The following is a 13,959-nucleotide window of genomic DNA, read 5'->3' as shown; positions in this document are numbered from 1 at the left end:
TTAATTTTTTTAAAATTTTAAAAAAATTTGAAAAAATTCTAAATTTTTAAATCCCTAAGGCTTTTTTATTTTAACATATTTTCAAAAAATGTTTTTTTCATAGTGCTTACAATATTTATCTTAATAATTTTGTGCATTCATTTGTTGATATTTCAATTAGAATATTTTTTATAGATTATTTTGTAAAAAAGTAGGAAAAAAAGTGTAAAAATTCCTGTTAGGTATATATAACATGCCGTAAAAATTGTAATACCTCATAAAATGCTTATTCCATGCACAGTTGAAATAAGTGTATTATCCTCAAAATAAAAAAGTTTACTTCAAAGCTTTATCTTAAATAGAAAAAATTCCTTAGGGATTTAATTAAGATTAAGCCACAAAATTATCATCTATGCGAAAAAGCACTTTAAAGTCAGACTGCTGTGCAAGTTTCTGTATTAGAACAATTTAAAATCATTCATAACTTTTTTAAAAATGTAGATAGAGAGATGAATTTTTTTCTGTACATTTGAAATACTTTGAAGTTTTATTATAAGCAATAAAAATTTTTTTGGTATTTTCGTCATTTTTTGGGTACTGTGACCCCTTAAAAGGTGCTTATATTTTGTTGAATAATTTGGCTGTGCACCCTGTTAAATAATGAGACTGTTGCCGTAAAGCATTATATTTTTATTTAAACGTTTTTAGTTATTATTACTTTTAATATACACCTCTCCTCTATCCCTACTACATTCCTTGGTAATTTTCCATTGTTCGAAACAGTGTCCGGAGTCTTCTTCTGTAAGCACCTTCATGATGTGTGCTGTTTTTTCTTTTACAACTTCAATGGACTGAATTCTTGTTCCTTTCAAATTTGCAAATTTGACCGAGGGAAACAGATAAAACTCTCTTGTTGCAAGGTCAGGCAATTCGAATGGATGGTCTAAAACTGGGATGTTGTATTTAGCTAGAAACGTCTTGACAGGCAATACAGAATGAGCTGCCTTGTTGTCTTCTTGGAGAACTTCATCTTTTTTTTCTTAGTTTGATTTGTTTTTCGTCTTATTCTTTCTCTGAAGTTCAGCAAGGGCTTCAAGATAGTATTATTAAGTTTATTAAGAGTTTGACCTTCTGACACTCAGAGCGATTCTGATTACCACTTTTTCTATTGCTTCCTCCAAATTTTGTTTGAAAGGATGGTCTTCTCTGCTATCTTGAAAATGCTTAAACCACTGAAAAATTTTAACAAGTGATAAATATAAATTGTTATACACTTTTTGTAATGTTTCATTGCCTTTTTTTTTTCATGTGAAATTTTGTGATTGATTGATTCATTGCTCAAATATTACACTCTGGCCACTTATTTTCCGACCAAAAAAAAAATGTTTCTTATAAAAATGAAGGCCACGGCCAAACTATTGTTTACAGATACTGGAGAAGCGCATTTGAAAGAGAAGGATTTATACTACATAGCTATCTCTCATTCACATTTGGCTCTTGTTTAGTTTATAAGCGATTAGTTTCGTTGTTTTATAGTCACACCTTGTATGATTAAAATTGGTAAATATCTATATGTTTATTAGTGAAACAAATTTTCAATTCTTTGTGTTCTTTAGTTTCTTTAAAAATTTATGAAGCAAAATAATATTTTTTGATATGTTTGCAACAAACTTTTTATTAATATTTTTTTTTTATTTAGGTATTGATCTTACAATTATTCAAAAACTTTTTTAAAATGTTTGTTATAAAGTAATGTGAGTAACTTACTACAAACAAAAAAATGTAGAATGGTATGATAAAAACTATGTTGTGAGACAAAACCAATTTTTTTTTTTTTTGCCGAATTGCTCGATGTTCCTTCAATTTTTTATATGGTGTAAGGTAAAAGGCCAAAATATTTTTTTTTTTTTTACATCTTAAAATATTTAATAAATCTTTATCTTCAGAGAAAAAATTAAACATTATTTATATTAATTTTTTCCCACTTTAATGTCTTATAGGCTATAGGAAAAGAAATTCTATGCTATATATTTTTATACAACTTGTTTATCTTGAATAAATAAAAATAAAAGCAATAAATTTACAGAATTCGAGCCAATGTATGCATTGCAAAAGAATAATTTCTTTTTATATTTAAAACTATTTTACTGTAAATCTTCCTTTGGGGGGGGTACATTATTAATTTTTCCCCTTTAATAACTTATCAATAGAAACGAAAATAATTAGCTATTTTTTTTTCTGCAACTTTTTCATACACTGGTATAAACAGGAATAAGATTAATAAATTTTTAAAATGTAAACTGTTTATAATAATTGTGTATTAGGGTTAAAATAACAAGACTGAAAAAAATTTGCTTTTACATAATTTCAGAAATCTTTGCTTTTAATGTATGCTATTTAATGTATTACATAATTTATACATGTTCTTTATTTAGGTTCTTTAACTGTGTCAAATTTAGGTCGTCTGACACCATTATCAAATGGACCTAATGTTCTGATACCTGTGGATTTTGAGTAAATAACTTTCCTCATTTTTTTTTATCTATTTTTGTTAATTACTTTTTGCTTAAATTAAGATAAATTTTATCAAAGCATGTAAGTTTTTAATTCTGTTATTTTATTATAAATTGTGCATCATTATAGAATTGTATTAATTATATATATATATATATATAGTATTTTTTGAATGTTTTAAATATCAATTTTTAAATTAATATATTGTAAAAAAATTTGAAACAACTCTGAAATCTTTCTATTACACAGCTAAAGAAATAATACGTCTCAGTCTTAAAAAATTCAATTTTTCCTTATTTTCTTAAAAAATTCAGATATAATTATCTAAGAAAATAAATTATTTGCATTGAAGTTTTATGTTACTTTAATTTTGACAAGTGTTTTTCTTTCTATAATGTATTACTCTACTTGCTCAGTGTTCTTATAAGAAAATACTTTAATTTTTGAAAATAAGTTAACCAGTCTAGTAAAAAATTTATTCTTTATTGAAATTATATTACATAGATAAAATCTTTTTGCTTAATAAACCCATTACAATATATTGTGAGAACTTTGAAGAAAGACACTATACTAGCTGCCTAAGAAAATGCTTGGTTTTTAAATTAAATTTATTTTTTCCTTATTCTACTGCATGTCTTTACCGATGTTTATAAAAAAAAATTCCATGACACTAACGTCATAAACAGTTATTGATCTAACTAAATTACTATCCTAATTACTTGTATTTGGCAATGTGTATTTTATAAATCTGATTTTTGTTGCAATTTTTTTTTTCTCCAAAACATGGGTGCAAGTCTTCCGTCCCCAGGACGGATTTCCGTCTTTTGAAAATGTCCGCGGACGGAAGTAAGACGGAAACAAGACTGACTCGAAGACGGAAATCAGAATTTTTTTTTTCTGTCCATAAAAATATTTTTTAGGTCTACGTTATTGGTCTACTTTCTTATGTCCTGTTGTTATTTTATCAAAAGACAGATGAATAAATATTTTTTGTGCAGTATTTAAACTTGATGTATTATGGTAAAGCTTTCTTAGATAGTTTGCATATGTCGAGGGGGTATCGTGTATGTTAGGTATTTCAGTCAAAAAATTTTCAGTCTTGGCCTTTTATCAAACTTGCACCCATGCTCCAAAAAGGCAAATTATTTAATCAAAATGCTTTAAATCAGTGTTTTATCAAACAGAATTTTTAAAAAATCCTGTGCCCAATAAAATTTCATTATTAATAAGCATGCTGTTAAAAAAGTTAAATAATTTTTGAAGAATGGTTTTTAACATTAAATATTGTATTGGAAACTGTAAAGAAAACTGATCTATGTTTATATCTTATAGGTGCACAAAATTATTTTGGAGTACAAAAAATCCTCGAGTTAGAGTGAAATACACTTGCAGAATATTTGAAAAGCGTCCTGAAAAATGTCCTCCATTGTTTGTGCCAAATACCACTATAGTTCATTCGATAGGAACTTCAAAAAGTTCTGATAAAAAAATAGCTTTAAATTCTTCAAATAAATCAAATTTTGAAAAAGTCACTGTGTTTCATGATGGAAAATCATCTAGAATTGAATGTGATAATTTTGATGTAGAAAGTAATGATGTGAAAAAACTTTTAAATTACATTACAAAGAAAGTAGCCAAAAAAGAAAAGAAGTTAAGAAATCTGCATGAATTAAAAGAATATGATTTATCAAAATGCTTGGGTCCATTACTTGAAAATAAGAAAGAAAAGACTTTAAATGGTTTTAGGTTTAATAATAATTTAATTAATGAGGAAATGAAAAAAGATATCTGTGATATGGACAGTAATTATAATAAAATAATAAATGAGTTGGCTAGTAAAATTAAAAATAAAACTTTGAAAGATTGTGATATAGATTATATTAATAAAAATGACTATTTAGATTTTTATACTAGTCTTTTTAAAATTAAATCTAATTCTGATATTCTTTGTGATGATAAACTGCATATTAATCATGAGCTGCTTCAAGAGTTTGTGAAAAAGAATGGACATAAAAAGTTTAAAAAACGCTTAAGGAGCTTGTCTTTAGATGAAAGATTCAGGTCTAAGGCAAATAAAGAAGAACTAATTTCTAATCATTCATGTGCCAAAGAAAATTGTAAAGATTTACTTGATAATTATGAAGATGATTTTGATAAGTCCAGTAAAAAAAGAGCATTTTTGGATTCAATTATTCCATTAGATTCTGTAAATGAAACAGTATTGCCTGTGTTTAGTGTAGAAGTTAAAGATAACTCAGGCAAGGCAGAAAGCTCAGGTTACAGCTCCAATGATGATAATTTAAAACAATCAGGTAGATCTTTTATGCCTGATATTTTAAATAATAAAATAGAAATAGCTCAAAAAGAAAAACCAGTAAAACACAATTCAATGCTTCAAAGGCTAGAAGAATGCAGAAGAGCTGGAAATACTACATATAAAAAAGATTCACAACCAGATTGGCAAACCAGCTTTTTAAATTCTAATCACAGTGTTCAAAATAGTAATATTATTTCTAATTGTTTAAATGGTGTATGCCAGGAAACAGAACCTTTAAAATGCAATAAATGTAAGAGAATTTACCGTACAAGTGAAAGCTTTAAAAAACATTTTGATGCCTGCAATTTTGTTATAGATTCTTCCTCTTCTGGAGAAGAATCAGATTCTAGCTCATCTAATGACAGCATGCATCAATCATATCTCAATCACAAAGTACCAAATCACTGTGATATTCAGAAGAAAGAAAATAGTTCTGATTCTAATCATTGTATAATTCCTGCCTGTGATAATAATCAAGACACTATCAATAAACCAGCAGATCCTCTGTTTAAAACATTCGATGGCCAATTAACTGATAATGGTCATATTAAAGGATCTATGCAGCACAGGGTGGAACAAAAAGTGGTTTCAAAATTGGATATGGCTGTTATGCAAGATGATTACCCTGTTCCCAAATCCTCCACCATTATACCCTCAAATTCTAATTATGGAATCAGTCAGCAAAACTTAGCAACTCATGATATACCCTACCAGTCTAAATCTATGGTGCCCCAAAATACTTTAGTATCTGCTACAATTCAGCAAAATATTCAAATTCCTATAAATATTAATCAGAATTCTTTAACTTCACAAGGAATCATATCAAATATTTCGGTAAATAATGCAGCAATAGCTACTGAAAGTATATCAAATTCTTATAATTGCTCATATGGAAACACTGCTGTATGCAACAATTCAGCTTCTACCATAATGCAATTGCCCTGTAATACTTTAATAATTCCTTCTCCATCCACCCATAACACAGTACATCCACCTACTCCTATGTATAGACAAATAACTATTCCTCCAAATAGTTTTGTGCAAACCCCAATAGAAATGACACAAAGTTCTCAGCTTTCTTATGTTGGTTCCATTACGATAACAAATAATGAGACTATGTCAATAGCGGTCAATGTACCAGATCAAATCTTACCCATGTATCCTCAGCAAGATTTGAGTTTTAATTTAATTCATAATCCTCTTCAGTTACAACAAACTTCTGAAATTCATCTTTCGAGTGTTAATGTACAACAGATATCACTTCAGAGTTCTTACCAAACCCCTTCGATTAACCAACTAGTGTTTCCTCAGCAGTCTATCAATATACCTCAAAATCAAGTTATGTTTGTGGAAGAGCCCTTAACCCATCAATTATCTGCTCCTCAAGCTTCAAACTATATTATCCAGGTTCCTATGGAGCAAACTCAGAATTGTTCTTTTAATACATTTGTTCAACAACCAGAATATCATCAAGTAGTTAACCCAATTTCTTTTGATTCTAATTCTCAAACTGTAACCAGCTCTTTACCACAAAATGTCTTCCAGGAGCAAAATAATCTTCAACAGTCAGAAGCTCCTCCTCATTTAGAGCCTGCTGTTACACCTCAAAACTTTAATATAAATAATTGTGCAAGCACCAAAAAACAACCCTCCAACATTGTGAGACCAATATCAAGCCAGGCTCCTAGCTTAGCCAAAGTGATAATGCCTAGTATGACACCTCATGCATCTTCACCGGGCACTTCGGATTTCAGTGAAAGGTCGTCTCCTGTGTCAGAAAAATCTTTCAGTGATCAAAATTGTGTCAACAATATTTCATCCAACAGCAATATTATGGAAATTCTAAAAAAAGCTGCTGAACAGATGTTAAATATGTCATCTGAAAAATCAAAACATAATGCATCTTCATCGCATTCATCATCAAATGTTGCAGCCGAGAAGAAAACACGCTTTGCCCATACTCGGAAAGTAGCAGCTCGGAAAGCTGAACAGATGAAAAGAAAAAATCCTGTCTTGAATGGAAATGTGAAACCTGAAAAGAAGCCTAAAAGCATCCAATTCAATATTGCTGCTTTGAAACAAGCTTTTATGCCATTTTTGGTTGCTCCAGTTGCAAAAGATGAACCAAATCCAGTACCAGTGAAAAGTAAGTTAAAATTAAAGACAAATGTTTCATTGACTTATTACATTTGAACACTATTCTGATTAACTAACGGTATTGTACAATTATCCAACTTTTTACTGATTTTAGGGATACTTTTAAATGCTTTTATAAAAAATTTTGGAGCTGAAAATTTAATCTAAAACAATTTCTTTTATCATATCATATTCAAAAATTTGCTTCTACATAATTGTGAAAGCATTTTTATTTCACTTAATTAAATAAGGAGATTTCTCTCAATCTTGTATAATTTCTTAACTTCTAAATATTAAATAAGTTTGAGTTTAATGGCACATAAACTTGTAATTTAAAATCTAATTATCTTGCTTAACTATTTGTAGCAAAAACTTGCACTTTATTCAAAATGTCTCGTTGAATTTTTCCAAAGATTCATTTTCCCTTTGCACTATATTTCATAATTCTGAAGGATTAAAGTAATAGTAAACAAATATATTTTGCTTTTGTGTACATAAATTTCTATTATATCATATCTTATACTCTTCATTTTAATTATTTTTTAGATGAGATTTCAAACTCTTCACTTGATGTACCTGTTGAAACAAACTTACCACTTCACTCAGATATTCCCATTGAACCAAATTTGTCCCTCCCATTAAATACCCCTGCTGAGCCTCAAAAATCAGGTGCTCATCTGCCAGAGGAAGATTCTGATGTTTACTCGTACAATGAGGAATCTGATGACGACTCCCCACTGCTCAAGTTACATATGCAAGAAATAGAAAGAAGGGAGAAAAGAAAAAGCCCCTCTCCTGACAAACCTTACCTTATGTATGAAATAACAAGTGAAGATGGTTTTAAAGTTCAATCAAAGAATATTCGAGGTTTGATTTTTATAGTAACTAACATTAGTCTTATAACATAAACAGTCTTTAGTTAATCTGCAGTGCATGTAGTTCTGCCTTTTTTCAAACTTTAAGTTGGTTATTTTTTTCATAAAAGCTGGTTTATTCATGTATTATTCAGTATGTGGAAGGTTAGGGAAGTTAAGTACAATTTTGAGCTTATGCAATTATTTCCTTCTTTTTCAGTATAGAATACAATAACATATACTTCTAAATTATGTTACCTCATAAGTTTTGGGGGGAAATTATTTTGTTTTTACTCATAAAATGCTTTTTTTTTTTTTTTTTTTTTTCAATAATTTATTCCATTGCTAATATATCACGCTTTTTCTTCCAAATACTTGTTAAGAATTCATTTATCATATTCTTTTATGCATGTTCAGGGCTTTCTTTGAAATATGGTCGCTATTGGCAAAAAAATAATTTTTTAGTGCATACTATATTTTTAGCTTTTTAACTACGATTTGACATGTTTTTGTAGTTCAATATTTGTGTTTAAAAAAAAAAATTATCTCAGAATGGAACTTAAGCGTTGTTTTTTTCACATTCTCCACTTTGTTTTCAACAATTGTTGAAGAAAAATCCTATTTTTCCTTACCTGCGCACTGTCTTCAAATTTCTGATACCAAGTTTTGTAATATGAAATTAAAAATTAGGAATTTTGAAAATCATTTGGAAATCTATAATAATAATGCCAGAATATAATAATAATGTGATTCGAGATTCACAAGTTGTAATGATTTCGTATTAAAAATATCGGGATTTTAAAATGTTATTTCAAAAAATTGGTGGGAGGTTTTCGACATTTACCTCTCCGTGTATTGCAAATGCGGGTTAGTTCCACCAAAGAGTCCTTCACGAAAGCAAATTTCTCCCAATACTTGATCTAAAAGTTGCCTTGTCTACTGGATTGGTTTAAAAATTACGAAGCTACGAAGTTGAACAGTGGTAGTCGTAAATCAAAAATTGGGTTGGCTGTTCAACGTTGGTTATAAAATGAAATATATGATCTAGAGCTGTGGTGGTTCAGGGGAAAGAGCGTTTGTCTTCCAATCAGGTGAACCGGGTTTATATCCCAGCAATGGTTGATCAATACGATTGCACCGCCCACAGTGCTGGCTTAGATATCCTCAGTGGTAGATGGATCATGGGTTAGAGTCCCCTTGACGTCAGGCTAACAGTGAGAGGTTTTCGTGGTTTTCTCCACCATGTAACAAAAATGCGTGTTAGTTCCATCAAAATGTCCTTCATGAAGGCAAATATCTCCCATTGCTTGATCTAGGACTTCCCTTGTCTTCTGGATGCTGTTCAAAATTACAAGGCTACGGAGTTGAATATTAGTAGTTGTAAATCCGGAATATTGGGTCGGCCGTCCAATTACCGTGATAAAATATATGATCTAGAATTTGAGTAGAAAGTTCAGGGAATTTTATTTCTGAAATTAAGTGAGAACTATTTGTAAATGTGTATAATAAGAAAAAATAATTTATTTATCTTTGTTAAATAAACATTAAAAAAAAAAAAGAAATTTGTTTATTTTAGTTACTAAAAACTTTTTGAGAAATAAATTGAATTTAAAAAAAAAAAAAAAAAAAAAAAAAAACAGATTTTTCCATGCATTTTATTTTTTAAGTCTCTCAAGAGGTTCACTTTCTTTAGGTGTATGAGAGTTCCATGACCTTAAATACTCCAGTGAATTTTCCGTCTTTTTGTCCAGGTTTTTTTTTTTCACCAAGCTCGGTTTAATCAATTCTGGCTTTTATGCAATTAAACTCTGCCTTGCATCCATTTTGATTTCAGATTATCCACACAAGAAACTTGAATTTTTTTTTCACTCTAAATTTCTTAATTAGTATTAAATTTTTTCTGCTCAAAACTTATTTGTTCTTTGGGTTAAAAAAAGAGGGATAATTATCTTACTTGAGTTACTTCATGAATATTTCCATAATTATTTCTTTAATTATATGAAATAATATGACTTACAAATATTATGTTTGTTGCTGTAGATGCTTGGGAGAGGGTTTATGAAGAACTTCAAGATGCTCGCATTGCAGCTCATATGGACCACAAAACAGTTTCTCCTGAAGGTTAGAAAACATTTTATATTTTAAGTATTTCAGATAAATTTATATGATGTGGTATTGTGACATTTAAACTAATAAAAATATTTTTATATTATATCTATAGATATAAATGGATTTCATTTAATGGGATTAGATAACTCCGCTCTCTTATATCTCTTGGAGCAACTACCAGGTGCAAAACAGTGTCCGGATTATGAGTTCCTCTTCCACCGACCAACAAAAGATCAATTTGAAGTAAGTTTTACCCAAGTATGCTTTTTTCTTCCCTAAACTTTAAAATGTCGGTTAGTTTATTTTTCCTATAATTTTGTTTATTGTACTATCATTACTATTGTACTATCATTACTATTGTGCTTGCATACTTTAGTAATGGTATTAATTTTTATAATTTTCCTCCCATTGAACTTCTTTTTACAAAAACAATTTCTGTGCATAAAGAGTATGTGCACTGTATTTACTTCAAACTGTTAATTTTAACACCTTTCCAATCGATCACAGAAATCACCCTGTTTGGCAATAATTAGTTGTAGCTGTTAAAAAATTTATAGTGGCTAGTTTAGACTCAGGCACAATTAGTTCAGTCAGGGAAGTGTTATATTTATGAAGGAAATATCTAATTCTAAAGCAAACATCTCTTTAGGAATTGAAAACTTATTTTAATGTAGTTTTTCTTTTATTCAATATATTCACTAATAAAGATCTGATACTGCTTTTTTTACTTGAACTTAATAAATAAAAAATTTCAAACTATAGTTTTGAAACCGACCAAACTATTAAAAGAAGTTAGCAAAACTATCTTTTTAAAAATATATATGTTTATACAAAAAAATATTCTAAAAAATGACTTTTTTACTTTGATATTCTTCCTAGTTTCAGGGTTGCCACAGACGACAAAAATAACTGTTTTCAGGAAAAGGAGACTATTCGGAGACTTTTCTGTACCCCTAGTGATGTTTCTTTAAGCATAAATTGGGTGGAAAATCTGCACCCCACAAGATAGTTTCTGAACACACTGAACTTTTTTTTTCTTAAAAAATAAGAAATATTGAAAATTTTGAATTGCAAATTTGAGCTCTCACTTTTTAATTCGTTCAATCTGCACAGGCTCCGTTGTAAGTCTATTTAATTTCTCGATCGCCTTTTCAATGATTATTGCTACAAAATTCCGCGTGATTTTTAAACAAATAATAATAATACATTTAATACGATATTACGATGCGTGAATTTCAAATTTGAGTAATCACTTCATATATATATATATATATATAAACATTTACATTTATATAAAAATTATCATATTTGCCACCAACTTGACTGAATGGATCATGGTATATGACAATTAAGTCATTAACAAAACTTTAGTCATATTTTTGATGAATTTTTGTTCTTATTTAGGCAACTATTTTCCTAGTTTTTGGCTACTATTTTCATGTTTTAGGCTACTAAAAGCAACCATTTTGTTCATTTTTTTCTGCGGCAACCCTGTAGTTTATATATGTTGTTTTTCCTGTCAGGGACTTTTAAAAATGTGTGATGTTTAAGCCATTTTTGGAATAAAATCATTCTCTTAACAAAAAATTCAAAGAGTTTACATTCACTTTTTAATTGTGTGTTCAGATAGATTTTTTTTTTTTTAAAAAATCTTATTTTGATGTTAATATCCACCAGATTTTAGACTTGAGGTGCAGATATACCACGGATATTGTTATTATAGTACTAAAACTAAATGATTGGATAGCACCTGTTTTTTAATATTTTTACTTCATTAATGCTTCATCTTATTTTAATAGTTGTGTAGTTCTAACGCCCACCGCTAGGGGGGTGACAAGGATTAGTTACAGTAATAAAGCATTTTTAATACATTAAACCATAATGAAAAAGGTGAACAATGTTTCACTTTTAAGAAAGAATTATTTACTTTTTAATATTTGTGTTTCTTTAAAATTAATAAAGATGTGTTTGTTTTTCTAGTTAACTGAAAAATTCCATATTAAATAATTTTTCTTTCTAAATTAGTTTTGAAATTTTAAATTTACTTATAATCTTAAAACTTGTTTTAGGTTCCAGAAAACCCAACAGGCTGTGCTAGAAGTGAATGCTTAAAACTTAGGTCAGATTATGATATGTTTAATTTCTTGGCATCAGAGCATCGTAGTAGACCTATGTTCGTACCACCTGAGGAGGAAGATGAAGGAACTCAAAAATCTTCCAGAAGAGCAACCAATATAGATATTCCAATCGCAATGCGATTTAAAAGCTTAAAGTCAGTAGCTAGGGAAACTGTTGGTGTTTTTCGGTAAGTAAACTATAAATTCTTTAGAAAATATTTATTTATTTTATAAAATTGCGTTGCTGAAAAAATAAATCTTCATGATAATTCAGTTGTGAATTTTTACAATAAAGAGTTGTTTTTTTAAGCTATGATCAGTTTCAGAAGAAAAATCAGTGTGAAAATCGAAATTGTTTTGATCCTTCCAGTTGCTTCTTTAGAAATTTTTTATACCCTCTTCGTAAAAGACAACAGCCTGTACTTCCAGCTAATTTTACATATTGATCTGCAGTTCGTTACCTGTCCCACCCTTTATCTTTCTTTTCTTCAAAGCTTCAAGTGCTCTTTGTTGATAAGAATGGTGTACTTTGGAGAATCAGGGGTGATTACATTTCGGAAGTACCCCGGAATTCCGGGTTTTGCGTATCATCCCTCTAGGTCTAGAAACTAGGAGCAGAGTATGTGATTTTTTTCGCGGAATTCCACATATCTCGAGGCCATTGATTCGCGAACTTCCACAAATCAAACTTATAATCCGACTAAAATTTAAAGTAAGAATTAATTTTCACCATCTGAAATAAATTTATGAAATTCTTGCCAACACTAAAATCTCGTTTCATACCTGTGACTCTTCTAAAATTTCGATTTTTTTTTTGGTCGAATTTTTATTGTTTTTAATACTTGAATCCTCTTATATTGTTAGAATCTCTTATATCATGATTCATATTCACCCTATTTTAAAACCCAATAACACGATTCTTGCAAGAGCTTATTTAAATTTTTTCTTTAATTAGTTACTATAAAACTATGATATTCTTTATTGGTAGGTAATTTAGTTATTAATCTTAGTTCAAAAAATTATATTAAAGAAGAATAGTATATAAATTGATATCTTGTTATCAAGTGTTTGCACATACAATTTTGAGGGTTTTTCACTTTGTGTCACAATCATCTCTAAAGAATATTCTTTAAAAGAATCTTACCGAGAATTTCACATTTGTTCTAGAGCATATAAATGTTAAATTGGGTCAACCGTTTAAGAAACAGCTATGAGCTAAGTGCATACAGATTAACAGCATTTACATAATTCTCAGTTTATACATTTTCCGATGCTAATTTGGTCTAATTTTATTATAAATGTTCTACTGGAACTATGCTGTTAGGTAATTGGCAACAGCCTGGGATGCATCTTTATTGATGATCTGAAAACAATATTGCTACAGACACGCTTTACCCTGCCACAATTTTGATTGAAAGGTAGTACTGACTATCTGGCTTCTAAACATACTTACCAACCATACATGGATTTTTCTGAATGAATGACAGAGATGAGATTCTTCCGCGGATTCGCGGGTTTCCGCTTTTTCTCAGATTTTTCCATTTTTTCCGCTAATTTCAGCTGAAATTTTTTTTTTTGCACAAGTTAAAATATTTTATGAGGAATTTAATTTTCCGCTGAGCGAAATTATTGAAGTCCTCATTCCTCCCTCTGAAGTTTCTCTAAAAATCATTTCCTTGGGATAAAACTGGTTGACCTTTATACAGGGATGAGATTTTTTTCGCTTTTGTCTCTCGAATTTCAGCCTTTTTATCAAAAACTCAGATTCTCTAAAAGTTTGGTTTTTTTTTTTATTCATTTATAAATATCCCGTTTTTTTTTAAAAAAATTTAGTCGTTGAAGTCAAATTATTATATTTATTTACAATTTTCAAAGAAAAACAGAAAATTCAAACTACGTCCTAGCTGCTAATCCTTCCGCATGTTTACTTATA

At 29.1% G+C, this 13,959-nt stretch overlaps 1 protein-coding gene across 2 annotated transcripts in view; it reads left to right on the top strand.

Moving 5' to 3' along the window:
- The window catches only part of trx (histone lysine N-methyltransferase trithorax), a 98,406-nt gene that overhangs the window by 80,140 nt on the left and 4,307 nt on the right, over window positions 1-13,959 (top strand). For both annotated transcript variants that reach the window (XM_043045014.3, XM_043045008.3), the window contains exons 26-31: window positions 2,415-2,493; window positions 3,826-6,956; window positions 7,493-7,813; window positions 9,841-9,921; window positions 10,022-10,152; window positions 11,979-12,214. In XM_043045014.3, coding sequence (XP_042900948.2) covers window positions 2,415-2,493; window positions 3,826-6,956; window positions 7,493-7,813; window positions 9,841-9,921; window positions 10,022-10,152; window positions 11,979-12,214 — 3,979 coding nt within the window. The remainder of the gene's footprint in view (window positions 1-2,414; window positions 2,494-3,825; window positions 6,957-7,492; window positions 7,814-9,840; window positions 9,922-10,021; window positions 10,153-11,978; window positions 12,215-13,959) is intronic.

Source organism: Parasteatoda tepidariorum, chromosome 3 (genome assembly GCF_982258835.1).
Source record: "Parasteatoda tepidariorum strain Cologne lab strain chromosome 3, Ptep-v5.0, whole genome shotgun sequence".
Lineage (NCBI taxonomy): Eukaryota > Metazoa > Arthropoda > Arachnida > Araneae > Theridiidae > Parasteatoda > Parasteatoda tepidariorum.
The sequence above is the reverse complement of the archived record's forward strand: the minus strand, read 5'-3'. Positions and strand labels throughout refer to the sequence as shown.